We start from the raw sequence: 18,136 nt of genomic DNA on the forward strand, positions 1-18,136 counted from the left end.
ATCTGTGAGCCCAGAAAACCTGCGTGCTCACGCCGTTCCCCCCCCAAGTGGCTGTGGCCGGCTGCGCGGCGGGCAGGGGTCCTGGCGCGGGCGAGGAGCCGGGGCCTCCGTGCTGGACCCTGCATTTCCCAGAGGCCGAACCCACCCCACCCCTGCCCCTCCAAGCCTCCCGCACACGACCCAGCGGCCCCCTGGGCAGCCAGAGCTCGGCTGGGGCACAGGTCCGGAAGCCGTCTCCCCACAACCGGAGCCCTGTCCCCCACGGTCTCTGGCGACACCCGGGGGCGCACGGGGTTGGGGGAGACCCCATGCTTCCCGCGGTCGAGGGCCGGGGGCAGCTGGGGGGGGGCCTCCCTGCTGCACCTGCTGGCCGGGCGGGGTGGGGCCGTCACACCAAGACCGGGGGCGTCTCCCGGTCCCCGAGTGAGTCACAAGCCCGGGGCCCCACCCGCGAAGGCCGGGGAGGCTCCGTGGGCCCTCCAGCCGGCCGCGTGGCCACGCCTCCAGGCCCGGAGGCAGGCCCCCCACCCCGCCGCCTCCCCGCACCCCCGTTTGTCTTCCCTTGCCCCGCGGAACCCCCAAGCCCAGCCATCAGACTCCCTACCCTCTGGGCACCGGCTCCTAACCCCGGGGCTTCCCAGGCCAGGCCAGGCCAGACCAGGGTGGTCCCCCCATTGCACAGAGAGGGAAGCAGAGGCCCACGGCGCAAAGTTACCAAAAAATCAAATAAAATTGGCCTGTGCAGCTTCCCGGCCTCGGCCCGGGGCTGCCCCCGTCTACACCGCCTCCCGCCAGCCACCCCAACCCCGAGCCCTGCCGGCGGCCCGCCCACTGCCCCCTCCGCGGCGGGGGGCGGGGCGGCGGCCAGGCCCCGCCCCGCGGCGGGGGCGGGGGGCAAGGAGGAGGCGCGGAGCCGAGCTGGCGAACGGAGACTTTTACTGCAAACAGAACACGGGGCGGACCCAGGGAGAGCGACAGGAATGTGGGCTCGGAGCGGAACAACACACAACAAAACCAGGAAAAAAAAAAGGGCGGCGGGGGGGAAGGCGAGGGGAGGGGAGGGGAGGGGGCGGGGTCTTTTTTTTTTTCTTCTTCCCATTTCTTTAAAAAAAAAACCAACAAGGAAAACGCACGCACGCAACCGACGCTTGTTCCCGAGTAGAAACATAAATAGGGCGGAACCGCACACTCCGATCTCCTCGCTTCCAAAGGCAAAACAAAAAACCAAAAAAATAAAAGTAAAAGGAGCCGCATGCGCCCCTCGCCCGCGGCGCCGCGCACAGAGCGGCGGGGGGCAGGGGGGCGGCCCGAGGCAGCGCGGGCAGCGGGGGTCTTGCGCTCGGCCCCCGGGAGCAGGGGGTCCAGCTTGTCGAGTCCGGGGGGGGGCGGGGCGGGAGGGGGGCTCCGCTGGGAGAGGCGGGAGGGGGGCCGCGCCGTGGTCTCCGAGTCCGGGGCGCCCCCCCCTCCGTGGTCTCCGAGTCCGGGGCGCCCCCCCCTCCGTGGTCTCCGAGTCCGGGACGCCCCACCGTGGTCTCCGAGTCAGGGGCGCTCCCTCCGGGGACCGCGCCGTGGTACCGACTCCGGGGCGCCCCCCGGGCCTCCGCGCGCCCCCGCCGCTCCGCCCCGCGCGCGCGGGGGCCGCGCATGCGCCCGCCGCCGGCTCAGTACGCGGGCACCTGGTGCTGGGGCAGCAGCTGGCAGCCGCTGTTGACGTGGCTCAACACCTTCTGCTTGAGCTGCGCCACCTGCTCGCGCAGCAGGCTGGCCGTGGACGCCAGCTCCGTGTTCTGGCTCTTGAGCGTCTTCACCTTCTCCTCCAGGCGCGAGATGCGCTCCAGCTTGCGCTTGCGGCACTTGGAGGCGGCGATGCGGTTGCGCAGCCGCTTGCGCTCGGCCTTGATGCGCTCCTGCGTGTCCATGTCGATGGGCGACAGCGGCGGGCTCTCGCCGAAGCTCGGCACGTCCGGCACCGTCTGCGGTTCGTCCTTGAGCGCGGCCAGGCGCGGCGGCCCCAGCGCGCCCGGGGGTGGCGGGAACGGCTCGGCGGCGAAGGCGGCCCCCGCGCCCGCCGCGCCCCCGCCGCTCCCGCTGCCGCTGCCGCCGCCGCCGCCGCCGCCGCCCGCGTAGCTGCTCAGGTTCGCGTAGACGGGCGCCTCGGGCGCGGCGGGCGGCGGGGCCAGCTCGCCGGGGGGCGCGGCGGCCGCGGCAGTCCCCGAGGGCCCCCCGGCGGCGGCGGCGGCGGCAGCCACCGCGGCGGCCGCGCCCGCGCCCAGCTGGCTCCGCTTGTGCAAGTCCTCCAAGGCCTTGACGAAGCCCTCGGCGAACTCCTGCTCCTCGCTGGCCGCCACCTTGGGGTAGAGGAACTGCGCGCTGGTCGGCGTGGTGGTCACCAGCCCGTTGGACTGGATGAGCAGGCGCTCCAGTTCCGGCGAGGCCAGCTTGAGCAGCCCCAGGTCCGGCGAGGCCAGCAGCCCGTCGGGGGGCGCCGCGCCGGGCGCCGGCGGGGCCGCGGGCGCGGGCTTCAGCGCCGCCGCCACCTGCTCGCCCAGGCTCAGCGTCAGCGCGTCCTTCTTCAGCATGCCGCCGGCCGGCGGGGGCGCGCCGGGGAACGGGCGGCCCGGGGCCGCGAAGCCGCCGCCGCCGCCGCCCAGGCCGCTCAGCGCCTCGTCTCCGTAGAAGGGCGTTTCCATGCTCCGCCGCCCCGGGGAGGGGCAGTGGCCGCGGCCTCCCGGGGGGCCCGCGCGCTCGGCCCCCCGCGTGCGCTCGGCCCCGGCCGCGGCCGCTGCGCCCGGCCTTGCGCTGGCGGCGGCTCCCGCGCCGCGCCGCCCGGGCGCCCTCTTATAGCCTCGGCCCCGAGCGATGAGCTCACCGCCCCTGCTCGCCATTGGGCCAGGGCGACGTCCTCATTTGCATGCAGGGGCGGGGCCGCGCCCCGGCCGCCGTTGCCCCGGCGACGCGCGGTACAGCGCACAACAGCGCGCAGCCTTGTGGGTTGACGTCATGGGGGCGGGGCCGCGCGCCCGGGCTGGTTCCCCTCCCCCCGCCTCCGCCCGCCTGGCCGTCCGGGGACGGGGGGCAGGCGAGCTGGACGGACGGCCGCTGCCCCGGCGCCGCCTCCCGGGTGGCGTGATGGGCCCGCCCCAGGGCCCCGGCCCCGGCCCCAGGCCCCGCCCCGCGGACGCGCGTGGGCCCGGGCCGGGCGGGGGCGGCGCCGGCCTCCAGGGACCGCAGTGGGTGGGGGTCCGGCGCGGATAAATAAGTCCCTGGCGCCGCCCGCCCCGCTGCTCCGACGGTGCCGCCCGCCGCTGCTGTGCGCCGGGGACCTGGCGGCCCGGGGGAGGGCGCGGCGTCCCCATCAGGGCCTGGGGGGAGCCGAGGAGGGGGCCCCCCACCCCGGCCCCGCCCACGCGTTTAACCCTGGGTCTGCCCGGGCCTGAAGCGGCTCCCAGGGCGAAGCGGATGAGCAGGAGTCCCAGCTACTAATTATTGCCTGCCTGCAGGGCCCCCGTGGTGGCGAGGGCTTCATTAAGCCGGCTGGGTAGGCGTGGGAGGGAGAGGGGACAGAGGACCCCAGGGACGCTCCCCACCCGCCCTGAGCCGCGCTGGCCCCGGGAGGGAGCTCACTCCTTAGCCGGGCCGGGAGGCTGCCCCTGACCTCCTCTCACCCTCGCTGAACTTTGGCCACCCCTGGGCCTTTGCACGTGTTGTGTGTGCTGCCCAGTGGCCCTGCGCCCCGGAGTGTGTGTGGGGCGTGGGGGGACTTTGGGCGAGCTGTAGGTGGGTGGGGCCAGCCCCAGCCCTGTGCGCGTGGACCTTGGCCAGGGCGGGCACCCTCAGGGGCCTGTGTTCTCTCTGTGAACCTCAGTCTCCCCCTCCTGAAAGTGGACCGAGGACGACCTAGCAGGGGCTCGCTGGGAGCTCTCTCGGGTCACCACGGTGCAGCCCGCGCAGGAGAGGGCTGGGGGAGGCCAGGTGAGGTTCGCCCCCAGGGGCTTGGGCGAGAGGGCGGGCGCCTCTCCTCCCAGCAGCCTCATCAGCCCCCCAGGGGGGTGATGGGGACACGGGCCAGGCAGGAGCGACCCTGGCGGCCCGGCCCGGGACTGGCATCTCTGGTTGGGGCAGGCTGCTGCTGGCACAGCCGGACACCCACGCGGCCCGCAGCACGCGGCCCCCAGGGAAAGAAAGCCTTTACCAGGCAGTGGGGGGGGGGCAGGCGGAGGGGACTCCGGGGGGCGGGTCGGGCGGGCACGGACAGCCCCACCCCCACCCGCCAGGGCCCAGGTGGGGGCCTCGCGCATTCCTGCGGATCAGGTTACAGGGGCCGCAGCCCCTCCCCCACCCCTCCTCCGGGCCCTGCTTCCGCCCCGGCCCCCTGGGGGGGCTGCCATCCCAGCCGCGTGCCCAGGTGTCTTCCCAGCCTCGCCCTCGGGAGCCGGCGCCGGCTCCCTCCGGCCTCAGCCTCCTTTGGCAAATAGGGAAACTGAGGCACACTTGGACCCTCCTCTCCCCCTGAGATTGGACCTGGCAGGCGGCGTCTTAGAGACAGAGCCCCCCCCACTTCTTGTCAATTGGTTCCCCCGCCCCCAGCCCCGGCCCCTGTCCCCAGCTCCAGGTCGTGGAGTCCCTGGTTCACTCCAGTGTTTGTTGACTGACAAAGGACGGCGCGGGGATGAGAGACTGTTCCTGTTCCTGTGGCTCCATCCCCCCAGGCTCAGCTGGGCACCTGCTGCGCGCTGGGCCCGGAGCGGCTGCAGCTCAGCTCGGGCCACCCCCAGGCATCTCCCAGCCCAGCCAGTACCCAGTCCGAGTCCCCAAGTCCTGGCTTTCTGAGCTGGCTCCCTGCGCATGCGCGCCGTGGGAGGCAGCCCTGACCATGACCTTGACCGCTCAGGTTCCCCCCACCACCACCCTGCTGCCCATGTTGGGGACGTGGATGGAGCCACAGGAAGGGGGGGGGAGGGGGCCCCAGGGCCAGACGCGGCCACCGGACAGGACAAGGGCTGAGGCCCGACCCCTGCTACCGCGCGGACGGACCCGGAGAACCTGATGCCGACTGAGACCCCGTACAGGGGCCGCGCTGTGCCGCAGCGGCTTCCGGGGACGCAGGTTCGAGTCCCGGCCGCTCCACTTCCGGTCCCGCTCCCTGCTGTGGCCTGGGAAAGCAGCAGCGATGGCCGAGCCCTGGGGCCTCTGCACCTGTGTGGGAGACCCGGATGGAGCTCCTGGCTTCGGCCTGGCCCAGCCCTGGCCGCTGCGGCCATTTGGGGAGTGACCCAGCGGATGGAGGACCTCTCCCTCTCTCTCTCTCTCAAAATAAAACTTTTTTAAAAAAAGGTGGCCGGCGCCGCGGCTCACTAGGCTAATCCTCCACCTGCGGCGCCGGCACACCGGGTTCTAGTCCCGGTCGGGGCGCCAGATTCTGTCCCGGTTGCCCCTCTTCCAGGCCAGCTCTCTGCTGTGGCCCGGGAGTGCAGTGGAGGATGGCCCAAGTGCTTGGGCCCTGCACCCCATGGGAGACCAGGAGAAGCACCTGGCTCCTGCCATAGGATCAGCGCGGTGCGCCGGCCGCAGCTCGCTGGCCACGGCGGCCATTGGAGGGTGAACCAACGGCAAAGGAAGACCTTTCTCTCTGTCTCTCTCTCTCACTGTCCACTCGGCCTGTCAAAATAAATAAATAAATAAAAGGCAAGAGGGCAACGGCTGCCCCTGGCTTCCCCGGGAGTCCCTGCACAGCCGCTGAACCCCAGCGCTGGGGGCAAATCTGCGGGGGGGGGGGCAGGAGGAGAGGAACCCCCCCTTCTTCTCTGGGGGGATTCCGGGTCCCTCCCCTGCCTCAGGCCTGGGGCTGCCGCCACCCACAGTCTCCAGGGCCCCTGCGCGCGCCGGCGAAGCCAGGGTCTCCGGACATCATTCCTGTGCCCTTTCACAGGCGGGTAAACTGAGGGCGCCAGCAGCTCGCGCCTTCGGACGGACGTCGAATCCAGGCGGCTGGCCTCGGGGCCAAGGCGGGCTGCGCGGGGGACGCGAACCTGGAGCCAGGGGAGCTGGGGGTGGGGACTTCTCGGGGTGTGCGCCTGCGCGCGGGGCGGGAGCTGGGGCCCCGCGGGAGTGGGTGGGCCGGGAGCGAGGCAGGCGGCCGTCCCGGGGCGCGGGGCAGCGGGTGGGGCGGCCAGGGTCCGCGTGGGTGACGCAACAGGGGGCCGCAGGGAGGGGCAGGCGTGGCGCCCCCCCCCCGGGGGGGACCCGGGCCGATCCCCCGGCCTCGGCCCCAGACCGGGTCCCCCACTCCCACGCCCGCCGCCCCTCCCCCTCCCCCTCCCCGACGCGGGCGCTAGAGGAAGTGGCAGGAATGCGGGGGAGGGCCCGGTCTCACTTCCCCCGGCGCAGGGCGGGGCTCGGGGTCTTCGCCTCTCGGCGACCCGCGGGGGCGGAGGGAGGGAACCCCCACCCCCGCGAGCGCGCCCAGCCCCACGGGGGTCGCGGCCAGGCCGGAGGGGGCCGAGCTCGCTGCGGGGCGGGACGCGCATTGCGGGCGGGGGTCGCTGCCCACGCGCGGGCCCCACCCCCACCCCAGCCCTGGCGGCGGCGAGGGTCCCGGGGAGCGGAGCAGGGCGCCGCGCACCCCGCGGCCGCGAAGGGGTTAACCCGCGCGCGCCCGGCCGGACTCGAGGCCCGGGTGGCGTCAGCGCCGACGTCAGGGCCAGGCGGGGCTGCGTAGACGCGGACGGCCGGGGCGCGCGCGGCCTCGCCGTGGGGGCGGGGGTGTCCCATCCTCCCGGGGCAGCTTCCCGGGCGCCCAGTTGGGCGGGCGGAGGGCGTCGCGTGGGTTCGCTCCCTCGGGCCCCCACCCAGTCGCCCCCGGCCGGCCCCTGGGGGAGGGGCGGGGACTCCAAGCCCGCCAGGCGGGGGCCGCAACGGGGGCCGCTGGCAGGCGCAGGGCGCGAACCCCAGGCTGGCTCCCCTCCCCCGCTGCGGGCCCCGCGTCCCCCGCCCCCACCCGCCGGGCCCTTAATTAAATGCAGGACTGGGGGAAGGGGACGGGGCGCAGGTTAACCCCTTCCCCACCAGGGTCCCCGGAGGAGTCCAGTCCCGCCCCACCCCCACCCTAGGCCAGGCCGGGCTCCCGCTGACCCCAGGTTCTGGGCCGGGCCGGGCTGGGCTAAAGAAAACCCCCGGGGAGTTAGTGACCTGGCGGGAACTAGGAGGAAGGCGTGGGAGAGGCCAGGTGGCCTGGGGCTGGAGTAGGCTGGTGGGCAGGAACACGGGGGTCCCCCGGGAGCCGCCGCGTCGGTCCCTACACTGGGTCATGTGAGGTCAGACCACGCAGACCAGGGCGATCACAGCGTGGGGGGCTGCGGGGCACCATGGGAGTTCAGAGAGCGCAGGAAAGTCCCGCCGCAAAAGCGAGAATGGCAGTGCAAAGGCCCTGGGGCAGGAAGGCAGGAGCCTGGGGGGGGAGGCCTGAGTGGGGTGAGAAGGGAGGGGGTCCCGGGGCAGCTGGGTCAGTACACAGTGCCTGGGGGTGCCCAGGGTCCCAGGACCCCTGTCCTGCTGTGAGTGCCCCCTCCCCCGGGGCTCCCTTGCACCCTGCCTGGCTCTGCTGGGCACCTGCTGCTCCACCGCGTTCCACCCCCTCCCATCCTAAGACGCGGAGTGGGCACTGTGGTCCCTGAGGGTGGCCCCCCACACCTGGCTAAAAATAGCTGTGCCCCTGCCCCCTGGGAGGAGGCAGCGGTGACGCGGGGGCTGTGCCCGGAGCGCATCCGGAGGCCCGGGTTGCCATGGCGACGCTGACTCAGCCGCAGAGGCCGCATCTGGTACCCGACTGGCCCCCCTGCGGGTGGGTGCTCGCCCACCTGCAGCCTCCGCCCCCCCCCGGGGGGAGGAGCGCCAGGCAGTGCCCACTCCCCCACCCCCACCTGTCCATCATCCGCCCAGCATTTCGGGGGCGCCGGCTGCCATGGTTCCGGGCACAGGAGTGCACGCAGGGGGCTGGGATGCGCTGGGGGCGACCCACTTCGGGGTCCCTCAGTCTCTCCCTGGCTTTGTCTCACAGGGGCCGTCAGCTGCCCCAGCTCTCCCTCCAGTGCCCCGACGCGTGCCCACCCCGGGGCCTTTGCACATCCCCATGGCCTTCACCTCCTGCCTGCCGGCTGTGCCCTCGCGTCTCCCAGCTGGGAAATGGGCGCACGGGCACAGCGCTGGGGCCTCCCTGCGAGGCCTGGGCTGGGCTGGGGCCCAAGCCTGTAACGGCACCTGTTGCACGCGAACATATCTTTTCTTACAGACAGCCCCAGGGCCCCTTTGGCAGATGAGTGGGTCTGGGGTCTGTCACACGGCGGAGGTGACCCCTGCTACCGCGTGGCTGAACCCCGAAACCCTGACACTGCACACACAGGCCACGCAGTGTGGACTCCACGGATAGCAAATGCCCAGGCGGGGGTGCGGGAGGCCGTGGGCTTAGCAGTGGTCGCCCGCATCAGATGGCCAGGGTTCAAGTCTCCGCTCTCCAGGAGCAGCGGAAGGTGGCCCGAGTCCTTAGACACCTGCACCCGCGGGGGAGACCCGGATGGAGCTCCTGGCTCCTGGCCTCGGATCAGCACAGCTCCGGCCATTGCGGCCATCTGGGGAGTGAACCAGCGGATGGAAGACCTCTCTCTCTCTCTCTGCCCCATGCCAGCCCATGCCCAGTGCCCTCTCCCTCACTTTGCTCAGTGGCTGCCTGCTGCATTGCTAACACCCCCACGCCCACCCCAGGGCCTTTGCACCTGCTCTCCCCCCATAGCTGCCTCCCACACCAGTGGGTTGAATCCCAGCCCCAATCTGCTCCCTTCCCCTCCCCCAGTCTCCAGGAAGGTCAGGGAGCCCCCCCCCCGGGGGGTGGGGGTGTCCAGGAGTCCGAGTGGAGACATTTGGTGCCTGGGAGCTGGGGACATTCCACGGCCCTCCCCAGGGAAGGAGGAGACTCTGAGCTCCAAGTTCAAGGGCTCTGAGCAAGGCGGGCGTCTGTCCCAGGGGCCTGCCCCAGCCACCGCCGAGCCCAGACGATGCAGGGAGCCCCAGCCGCCAAAGCTTTCAGGGGTGTGGGGGGCAGCCGACCGCACCCCGCACCGTTGGACTCTGGGAACTGGAAGGGGGGTGCGGCCCCCGGGTGCGGGGAGGGGGAGGAGGACCAGGACGAGTATTTTTAGGCACTGAGGGCAGCCCTGAAATATTTCCACGGCCACTCCCGGCCCGCGCTGGGTCAGTACTCGGTGCCTGGTTCCAGCTGAGGCGGGCCGGGTGAGTCACCGCTGGGCAGCCGCAGAGCCGGCCCGGGAGGGAGGGGCGGGCTCCAGGGCCCCCGAGGTCAGTGCGCGGTGGCCCCGGGCCAGTGGTCTGGCTGCCGTCCATGCCGGGGTTGGGGCCGGGGGTCCTGCCGGTCGCGTGGACCCCCCACAGCTGGAAAAGACGCAAAGCGCCCTCGGTGAGGCTCTGGACACGCCGCCGGTGTGTGGATGAGGCCCCAGTGTCCTCCTGCAATGAGTGGGCGCCTGCTGTATAGCAGGCCGGCCCTGAGAGGTTCCTGGCACCCTCCCAAAGGGGCTGCCGCTGTTCCCGCTGAGCAGTGGGGGAAACTGAGGCACACCCCGGCTTTCCTTCTCCGGCACCTCCAAGCAGGAGCGGATGCCGCGTGGCCCCGGGGCGCAGTCAGTTCTGGGCCGGGCAGGGCTGAGTGAGGAGGTGCCGGTGTCAGGTGCACGGGGCGGCAGGCGCGGGTCCTTTGCTGTTTGCTGTGTGACCTGGGGCTGCTGGCTCAGCCTCTCTGTGCTGGGGCCGTGAGCGGGTTTGGGAGCACACTCGGTGATGAGGAGACCCCTGGGAGGCGCCAGGTTTAGGGAGCAGCTTAGGGGCGGGGGTCTCAGCCGTGGCCCTCGGTCTCCTGTGAGACTCAGGACGCCAACAGCCAAGGCAGACGCTGGTCCTCCCCCAGGGGGCGGCCACAGCAGCTCGCGGCCCCGGGGACATCCCCTGTGCCCCCGACAGTTCCAGAACCCGCTGCGGCTCCCGTTTTACCCAGCGATGCACCCCTCCCCCTCCCCGTCCCTTTGTTCCGGTGTGCGCTGGGCACCGGGCCTTTGCACAAGTCGCGCCTCCCCCGAGAGCCGCCTCCCCTCCCCTCCCCGGCGCGGCTCGGACGGCACCCTCCGTCCCCGGCCATCGCTGCGCCTCGCCGCGAGCCCGCCCCTGGGTCCCCCTGTGGCGTTCACGCGTCCGCCTTGCTCACGGAGGGGCGGCAGGGGACGCGTCCTGGCACACACACTGAGGGCGGTGGGGAGGGAGGTGGCAGGGGGCGGAGCCGCGTGTGGGGCAGCCACGATGCCGGGCGGGGGTCGGGCGACCGGTGCTTCCCCCCTGCTGCCGCTGGGGCCCCCTGCTCAAGGCCAGCCCGGCCTCGGCGTCCCTGGCCCCGGCCCCAGGAGAGGCGGAGTCAGCGGCGGCGGCGGGAGGGGGGGCGTCCTGCTCTGGCTGCGGCCTGGGGGCTGCGTCACGTCCCCGGGGGCGGGCGGGAAGCCCCTTCAGCCCGGGCGGGCGCCGTGGGCGCAGGCTTGCGGGCGGCTGGGAGCTGTTAGTCCCCGCGTGTCAGGGCCTCGCCCGCGCTTTTGGTTTCTCTTCTTGCGCAGGGGGAGGGGGCTTCTTGGAAGGCGGCTGAAGCCAGGGGCCGTCCCCGCACGGGGCTCAGGAAGGCTGCCGCGCCCGAGCCACCGCGGCGTAGGCGACCGGGGCGCGCGAGGGGGCCGCGTGGCTCGCGTCACTGGGCTGGGAGCCGAGATGACGCAGGCGCGGGCCCTGGGAACCCCTCCAAGACGTCCCCGGCCCCCGACTGTGGGCGTCCTGGGAAGGGGAAGGGAGGAAGGGGCCCCACCCCCAGCCCAGCGAGGCCTCCCTGAGCCCCGCCCCCTCCTCCGAGACCCTCTGCCCCTGCCTTCGCGGACTCGCGCCCTAGAGGCAGGGGCGCGCGTGCTTGGCCCAGGGGGCGGGGTGGGCCGGTCCAGGCTGCAAGGCGGGGGCCACGGCCGCCTCGCGCACCCATGTGCAGGGAGAGGCTTCCTGGGCCCCCACTCCCACCCAGACCCCCAGCGCCATCTCCACCCTTCGCTTTTGTCACCAGCGGAGTTCAGGCAGCTGTAGGGACCAGGGGGGGCCGGATCAGCGTCTCCCCACTCCTGGGGTAGCAGGCTACAAAACCACAAAGTGGGGGGCAGGGAGGGAGAGAGGCCTTCCATCCGCTGGGCCACTCCCCAGGCGGCTGCACCGCCCAGGAGCCAGGCGCTCCATCAGGGGCTCGCGCGAGGATGGCAGGTGCGTTGGCTGGGAGCAGCCGGGACTGGAACCAGCGGTCCTGGGGGGTCGAGGCGGAGCTTCACCCGCTGAGCCACGGCGCCGGCCCCTAAGACGCCGCCACCACGGAGCTGTGGGCCGCAGAGCCGGGAGCCCCAAGCCGTGGGGGCTGCACTTACGTCCCTCCAATGCTGTCGCCCCTCCAGACGGGCCTCGGCCGGCCGTGACCGGAGAACGCCCAAGCGGGGACCCAGGCCTCCCCTGCGTCACCCCCCCCCGGCCGTGACCGGAACCCCTGCCCCCCCTGAGGTTGGGGGGCGATCACCAAGGTGACACCTGGTGGGAAAACAGAGAGGGGGCAGCGGGCCGGACAGTGGCTCCAGCCAGGGTGCCCCCTCCCCGACTCTCTATCAAGACGGGAGGGGCCGCAGGACAAGCCGGGCCAGGAGCTCGGGAGACCCCCCCAGCCCCTGTGGAGCCCCCAGGCCGGGTCGGGGCCCCCAGATGTGGTCTCCTGGGGCCCAAGGGCTGCAGGGCGGACGCAAGCCGAGGGGCCTTGAGGCTGGACTGGGCTTTATTTTCAGAACACAGAGAAATGGAAGCAAAGGCGCATGGGCCGGCCCCGTCCACTCCGTCTGGAAGGCGACACTACGGCCCCCGCGGGCCTGTCGCCGTGCGGGAGGGGCCGGCCCTGGGCCGTGCCAGCAGGTGCAGGCCGGGCTATCCACGGAGCTATCCACGGAGCCGGGCCGGCCTCGGGGCGGGGGCTTCACAAAACCAACACCACCACACAGGTGTCCACACTGGGGGGGGGGGCGAGGCGGCCCGGCCGGAAGGAGAGGGTCCCGCAGCGGGGCAGGGCTTCGGTCTCGGGGGGCGCGGCTCACTGCTTGCCCGCCTGCCGGCCCGGCTTCTTCTCTGGCTGGCCTCGGCCAGTGCCTGGGATCCCGCCTCGGCCCCGGCCGCCAAACACACCTGCAGGGACGGACAGAGGCGGCTTGGCCTCAGCTTCCCCAGCTGTGCGGCGGGGGCCGGGACAAGGGCCCAGGGAGGACAGGGGCTCCGCCACTGGCCAGGACCAGGGCTTGAGGGCCTAGGGGAGCACCGCTCCCCCCCCCCCGCCCGCACCTCCCCCGCCCCGCCCAGCCCTGCCCGCACCTCGCCCGGCGCCGCCCAGGCCGCGGCCCTTCTGCTGTTTCTGCTGCTGCAGGCCCCCGCGCCCGCGGCCCTTGGCCACCACCTCCTCCTTGACCATGTCGATGATCTCGTCCGGGATGCGCAGGTACTTGATGGTGCTGCCGCGGATGTAGCACTCGGGCATCCGCCAGAACTTGTCCCCGTCCTGGGCCGGAGGCAGCGCGTCAACGCCCGGCCCGGCGGAGGGTCCCTGAGCTGCGGCCAGGGCCGAGGCTGGGGGGCGCCCCCCCCCCGGGCGCCCCCCCCCCCCCCCCCCGCGCAGGGCCTGTCTGGCCCCTGGGCAGCCAGGAAGCCCCGCCCCCAGTGAGGCTGCTTGGGTCTCTCCCACCCCCCACTCCCCCTGCCCACAGCCCCCCTTCTAGAGCTGTCTCTGGGCCTGAGCAGGGCACCGACGGAGCCACGGCCCAGCGGGGCAGTGACCGGTGCCGTGGGCCGAGAGGGGCACCCCCAGCACGCCCCGCCCCCACCCCACAGCCCTGTGTGCCCCTGTCCCACAGATGCAATCCTGGCACTTCCCGGCCACACCCCCGCCCGGGCCCCTGCACAGGGACAAGGTCCACACAGCTCGGGACCGGCCCCGCCCTGGCCACCAGCCCCGCACGGTGCCTGCAGGCGCTGTTCCCGGCCAGAACCCCCCCTCCGGTCAGCTGCTCCCCGGGCGGCTGGGTGGGCGTCGCCGGCCGAGGCCGCTGAGGGCGGGCTCCCAGTGGGGACCCCAAGGCCAGCCAGACACAAGTAGGGCGGTCCCATGGGGCCCAGCTCCAGCGCCACGCTGGCTCCACAGTGGCCAAGGACAGGCCGGGACGTCACTCCTCCCCGCGGGCGCCGGGGATCTGGAAGCAGGGCCCGGGGGCTGAGCCAACCCTGGGGAGGCGCCGGGTCCCTCCCACCCCACCCCACCCCACCCCGGGGTCTGACCCAGCACCTCCCACCGGGAGGCGGGGCAGCCCAGGCCTGGCGGCCACCCCGGGGTCTGCAGGGGCTCACAGCCCGGGGGGAGGCCCTCAGTGGGTCCTGGGGAGCCGCCCCGCCCCTCCCACATCACCCGGTAGGTCCCGGCGGTGGGGGCACTGCCCTCCTCCTGCTGGCCGGGTGACGCCCACGGGGCGGGGCAGCAGGGGGGCGGGGCGGCGCGGGCCTCACCCTGGACGTGCAGATCACCTCCCGCAGGTTGATGTTCATCCAGTTGTCGCAGCTGACCAGGTGCCCGTTGTACGTCTCCCCGTTCTTCAGCTCCACCAGCTGCCGGGAGTCGGGGCCGCAGGTGTAGACGCCCGGGGGGCCCGGCTTGGCCCTGCGACCCCGCGAGGCCCGTGGACCACCTCCCGCGCGTGCGCACCCCAGCCCAAGTCCCTGCGCCCCCTGCCGCCCACCCCCCACCCACGCGGGGGACTGGAGGGAGCTCCCGGCTGCTGCGGGCGCAGGGCTGCGCACGGGAGGGCGGGAGGGCCCCCGCACACTCACCATGGGGTGGTTCTGCGCCGTCTTCAGCAGCGACAGGGGAAGCTGAAAGGCAAGCGTGCCAGGGACTGTGCGGCCCGGGGCGGCATCCCAGAAACCCCAAACTCCCCCCCCCCCCCCCCCCGTCGTTCTGCCAGAGAAGCCCCACCCCCCGGCGGCCACGCCCACGCCCCAGCGCGGCCACCCTGACCTCTCTCCGTGCCCTGGGCAGCACCTGCGGGCCCGTTGCCTCGCCCCAGGCGGCCCACGTGCAGAAGGAGCCCGCTGTGCAGAGAGAACATTCCAGAACACACGCAGGCCCGGGCCGAGCGGGGACGGCTCCACGCAGGGCCCATAGGCCGCGCCAAGACTTCAGGTCTACGCAAGGCCCGCTCTGCTCATTTTTACCAATAACCGCGCGGATTTACAGGGGTGTGCGCTGGGCGTCCTGGTCAGGGCGGCTGCGTCCCAGGCTGGGGGCCCCCGGGTAGGGCCCGCTCAGCTCCCCGCGCATGCGCGCCCTGGCTGGGAGCCCCGGGATGGCGCTCCGGGCTCTGGGGAGTGACTGCGCACGTGGGACCTCTCTCCCTCCCATAAAGTAAATAAATCACGCGCCTGGCTGGATGAGCCCAGCTGAGGTGCAGATATGACCGCATTCAGAAAGTTCACGGAGGAGCCTGGGGCCTGCAGGGCGCCCGTATCTCTGCCTTTCAAACAACTAAAGGCCGGGCCGAAGCCAGGGCCTCCATCCGGGTCTCCCGCGTGGGCGGTGGGGGCGGGGGCCCAGCGCGGGGCCCTCCCCTCCCCGCTGCCTCCCAGGCCCTCCGCAGGGAGCCGGTGCTCCCGGGATGCTGCGCCTGCGGGGGGCTCCTGGGCCACCCCCTGCCATGGTCTGGGGCCCTGGCCTGTGTGCGGAAGCGCAGGGACCGCGTCCGTCCCAGGGCAGCCCCCCGCCCCAGGGGAGCCGGCGGGCGGACAGCTGGGGGCGCTGTGGAGCTGAGCCCCGGCTCTGACGCAGCTCCTGCGCGGGGCACAGCTGAAGATGACCCAGTGCTCCGGTCACCGGGCCAGGGTGGGGTGGGCGTGACCTGTCCAGGAGGGACCCCCTCCGGGTCTGCCAGGGGCCGCGCGGGCGTCAGAGGACCTGAGTCTGCTCCAACCGGCAGGAACCCCCGCCCCACGCAAGGCGGCTCCGCCAGTGGGCGATGGCCTGCGCCCCCCAGCCTCCTGCGTGAGCTAGGAGGAGACCCCCCCCCCGCCGCGGGCCCTCCCCAGCAGCGCCCCTGGGGGAGGGGAGGCCGGGGGCAGCAGGAAGCCAGGCCCAAGCCCACTTCCTGCCCCGGCTTCCTGGAGGCCGGGCTCAGGAGGAAGAAGGGGCCACGTGGAGAGGGGGCGGCGGTGGGGGCGGGGCGGCCCCTGCTTGTCATCTGGATGCCGTGTGTCGCCAGCCACGCTGGGGCGCAGGGACACAGGGCCTCACGCTGGCTGGGGGTGGGGCTTCTCTCCCCGCCACAGGCACCTGGGCGCTCGCCCCGGCCCGTGACCCCGGCAGGTGGCAGCCACAGCCCCGGGGCCGCCTCCCTCCGCCCCCTGTCACCTCCCTGGGCCAGGCCCAGCTAATGGGCACCCTGGGGCGCGCGGCTGTTTATTTCATTATAGGCTGCAGCCGGCGTCTAATTATCGCGTGTGTTTATTACCTGTCTCCCCGGCTAGACTGGAAAACCCGCAGTGGGCGTGGAGGCTGCCCCCGCGGGAGGGCGCGCGGGCGCGGGGGCCAGGGTAAATATTTGCAGGAGGTTAAGGCAGCACCACCCCGGGCCCGGCGGCCGCCAAGGAAAGGGAGGAGCGGGAGCCACAGGTCCAAGGGGAGGAACTAGGAGCGCCCGCGCGGAGGGGCAGGCGCAGCCCAGGGCGCTTCGCTTCCCCGCAGACCGGCTAGGGACACCCGCGCCCATCCCGAGTCCCGGCTGCTCCACTTCCCGCCCAGCTCGCCGCTAACGCGCCTGGGAAAACAGTGGAAGATGGCCCAAGCGCTCGGGCCCCTGCACCTGCGTGGGAGACCCGGACGGAGCTCCTTGGGGCCCTGCACCTGCGCGGGAGACCCGGATGGAGCTCCTTGGGGCCCTGCACCTGCGTGGGAGACGCGGACGGAGCTCCTTGGGGCCGTGCACCTGCGTGGGAGACCCGGACGGAGCGCCTGGGGGGGCCGGCACCTGCGTGGGAGACCCGGGTGCAGCTCCTGGCCTGGCTCTGCCCCAGCCCCGAGCCGTCTGGGGCTTTTCTGCACCTGCCTTTCCCTCTCTTTCCAGTGCGTAAAAACCAAAGACAAAGACGACACCCAAGGGCTCCTAACTCGGGGCGACCCTCCGTGGGCGCCCCCACCCCAGGCCCCGCCCTGACCACAGGACTCCTGCACCCCTGGGCCAGGAAACTCGGCAGCAGGCGGAAGCTGGGGACTCCCAGGGGCAGTGCCCGCCAGCCGTGGTGGCCAGCCCCGCCGTCAGGCGTGCAGCGGGCGCCGGCCACCGGGCCCCGGCTCTGAGAAACGCACGGCCCCGCTTTGGGGACCCTGCCCTGGGCCGGAAGCCCCCAGCGGCACCCACGAGCCACAGTGCCCGACGGCGGGGTCCCCGCCCCCTCCGGCCTCAGTTTCCCCGTCTGGAAAGTGGACAGCGCGCAGCTGACCTGCTGAGCCTTGATTAACGGCGGCCCAGCCGTGAACCTCGGAGAACAACGTACTGGTGCCCCGGGCGAGGCACCTGCCGTCTCGGGTCAGTTTCCCCGGCTCGGGGCTGGGGGCGGGACTGGACGCTGCGCCCGCACGTCCGGAGCGCACCGCCCCGACCCCCACGGCCCAACCCGAAGGCCGCCGACGGCCGCGTGCCCACCCCCAGCCGCACCCCGCCTCCCGGTCAGACCCCGACGGCGCCCGGCCCTCACCATGGTGTCGGCGGGGACCGGGCTCCCCGGCCACTTCCGCCGCCGCCGCCGCCGATCACGCTGCCGCCGGTCGCCGCCCCGCCGCGCGCCACAAGCCTGAAAAGGAGTGGCAGGAGCGGGAGCCAGTCACCGCGGGGCGACGGGGACGCATAACCAATCCCCGGACAGAAGGGCGGGTCTTCGAAGCACGAGGGGGTGGGACTAACTTCCCGCCAGAAGAATCCGCGACGGAGCCGTAAAGTGCCGTGGCGAGTGATGCAAAAGGGGGCGGAGCAGCGCGCGCCGGCTGCATTGTGGGTAGCTGCGCATGCGCAGAGAGGAGCCGGTCCTGTCGCCCGGGCTCCGCGGTGTGGGCCGGGCCGTGATGGCGCCGGGTTTGCGTCTCGGTCTCGTTCTTGTGCTTGGTTGGAAGTGGGGCGGCCGGGACTCGAACCGGCGGCCCTTAGCGATGCTGGCGCAGCGCAGTCCCCGAACTAGCAGGTGACGTCAATGTGACGTCAGGTGTTTGCGGACTCGAGAGATCGGTTCCCCAGGTGAGCGTGTGGCCCGGATTTGAGGACGCCCGCGGACCAGATCCTAGTTTACTGGGTTCGAGTCCCGGCCCCGGCCACATCCCAGGGCCCGGGTTCGAGCCCCGGCCCCTGCCACATCCAAGGGCCCGGGTTCGAGCCCCGGCCCCTGCCACATCCAAGGGCCCGGGTTCGAGTCCCGGCCCTGGCCACATCTGAGCACCCGGGTTCGAAACCCGGCCCCGGCCCAGGCCATATCCGAGCGCCCTGGGTTCAAGTCCCGGTTCCATCCACATCTCAGCACCCGGGTTCAAGCCCCGGCCCTGCTGGACTGCGCACGCGGACGCTGGCCAGCAGCAGCCGTGGCTCACTGCTTGGGCCCCCGGCGACCCGGAAGGAGTTCCCAGCTCCTGGCTTTGACCTCACCTAGTGGAAGATTCTCCCCCGTCCCTGTGTCTTGCAAATAAACAAAAATAAAGTTTTTAAAGAATAAAAGGTGTGAAGAGAAAGCACACAGGAGAGAGTTTGTGGATTCTGCTTTTTTATTTTTGCCCCCAGATAACCTTAGCTTTCAAGCCCCCTCCCCCGCAGGCCCCGCGGCCCCGCCCAGGGCAGAGCCTGCCCCTCTCTGGAGTCTCCGGGCGCCGGGAGCGGGAGCGCACAGGCCCGGCCCCTCCTACGCGGGGGCCTGGGGCGCTGAAACCCAGGGTCTGCTGCGGCAGAGGCCC

General features: G+C 72.8%; 2 protein-coding genes across 3 annotated transcripts; both read right to left on the minus strand.

The window, feature by feature from the left end:
* Positions 1-919: 919 nt before the first annotated feature.
* JUND (JunD proto-oncogene, AP-1 transcription factor subunit) lies at positions 920-2,825 on the minus strand. Its single transcript, XM_070059010.1, has 2 exons — positions 1,527-2,825; positions 920-1,463 (listed from the first exon to the last, which is right to left on the minus strand). The coding sequence occupies exon 1, from the start codon at positions 2,688-2,690 to the stop codon at positions 1,662-1,664; it is 1,029 nt and encodes a 342-aa protein (XP_069915111.1). The 5' UTR covers positions 2,691-2,825; the 3' UTR covers positions 920-1,463; positions 1,527-1,661.
* Positions 2,826-11,878: 9,053 nt separating this feature from the next.
* Positions 11,879-17,055, minus strand: LSM4 (LSM4 homolog, U6 small nuclear RNA and mRNA degradation associated). 2 transcript variants are annotated; one of them, XM_051828941.2, is made up of 5 exons: positions 16,900-17,055; positions 13,984-14,025; positions 13,663-13,761; positions 12,481-12,664; positions 11,879-12,297 (listed from the first exon to the last, which is right to left on the minus strand). In XM_051828941.2, the coding sequence occupies exons 1-5, from the start codon at positions 16,900-16,902 to the stop codon at positions 12,206-12,208; spliced, it is 420 nt and encodes a 139-aa protein (XP_051684901.1). In that variant the 5' UTR covers positions 16,903-17,055; the 3' UTR covers positions 11,879-12,205. The 2 variants fall into 2 exon arrangements, with proteins under 2 accessions (XP_051684901.1, XP_069915112.1); XM_070059011.1 differs by lacking the exon at positions 16,900-17,055 and adding an exon at positions 14,368-14,543.
* Between the last annotated feature and the right edge of the window lie 1,081 nt (positions 17,056-18,136).

The sequence above is a fragment of the Oryctolagus cuniculus genome, chromosome 16 (genome assembly GCF_964237555.1).
Source record: "Oryctolagus cuniculus chromosome 16, mOryCun1.1, whole genome shotgun sequence".
NCBI lineage: Eukaryota > Metazoa > Chordata > Mammalia > Lagomorpha > Leporidae > Oryctolagus > Oryctolagus cuniculus.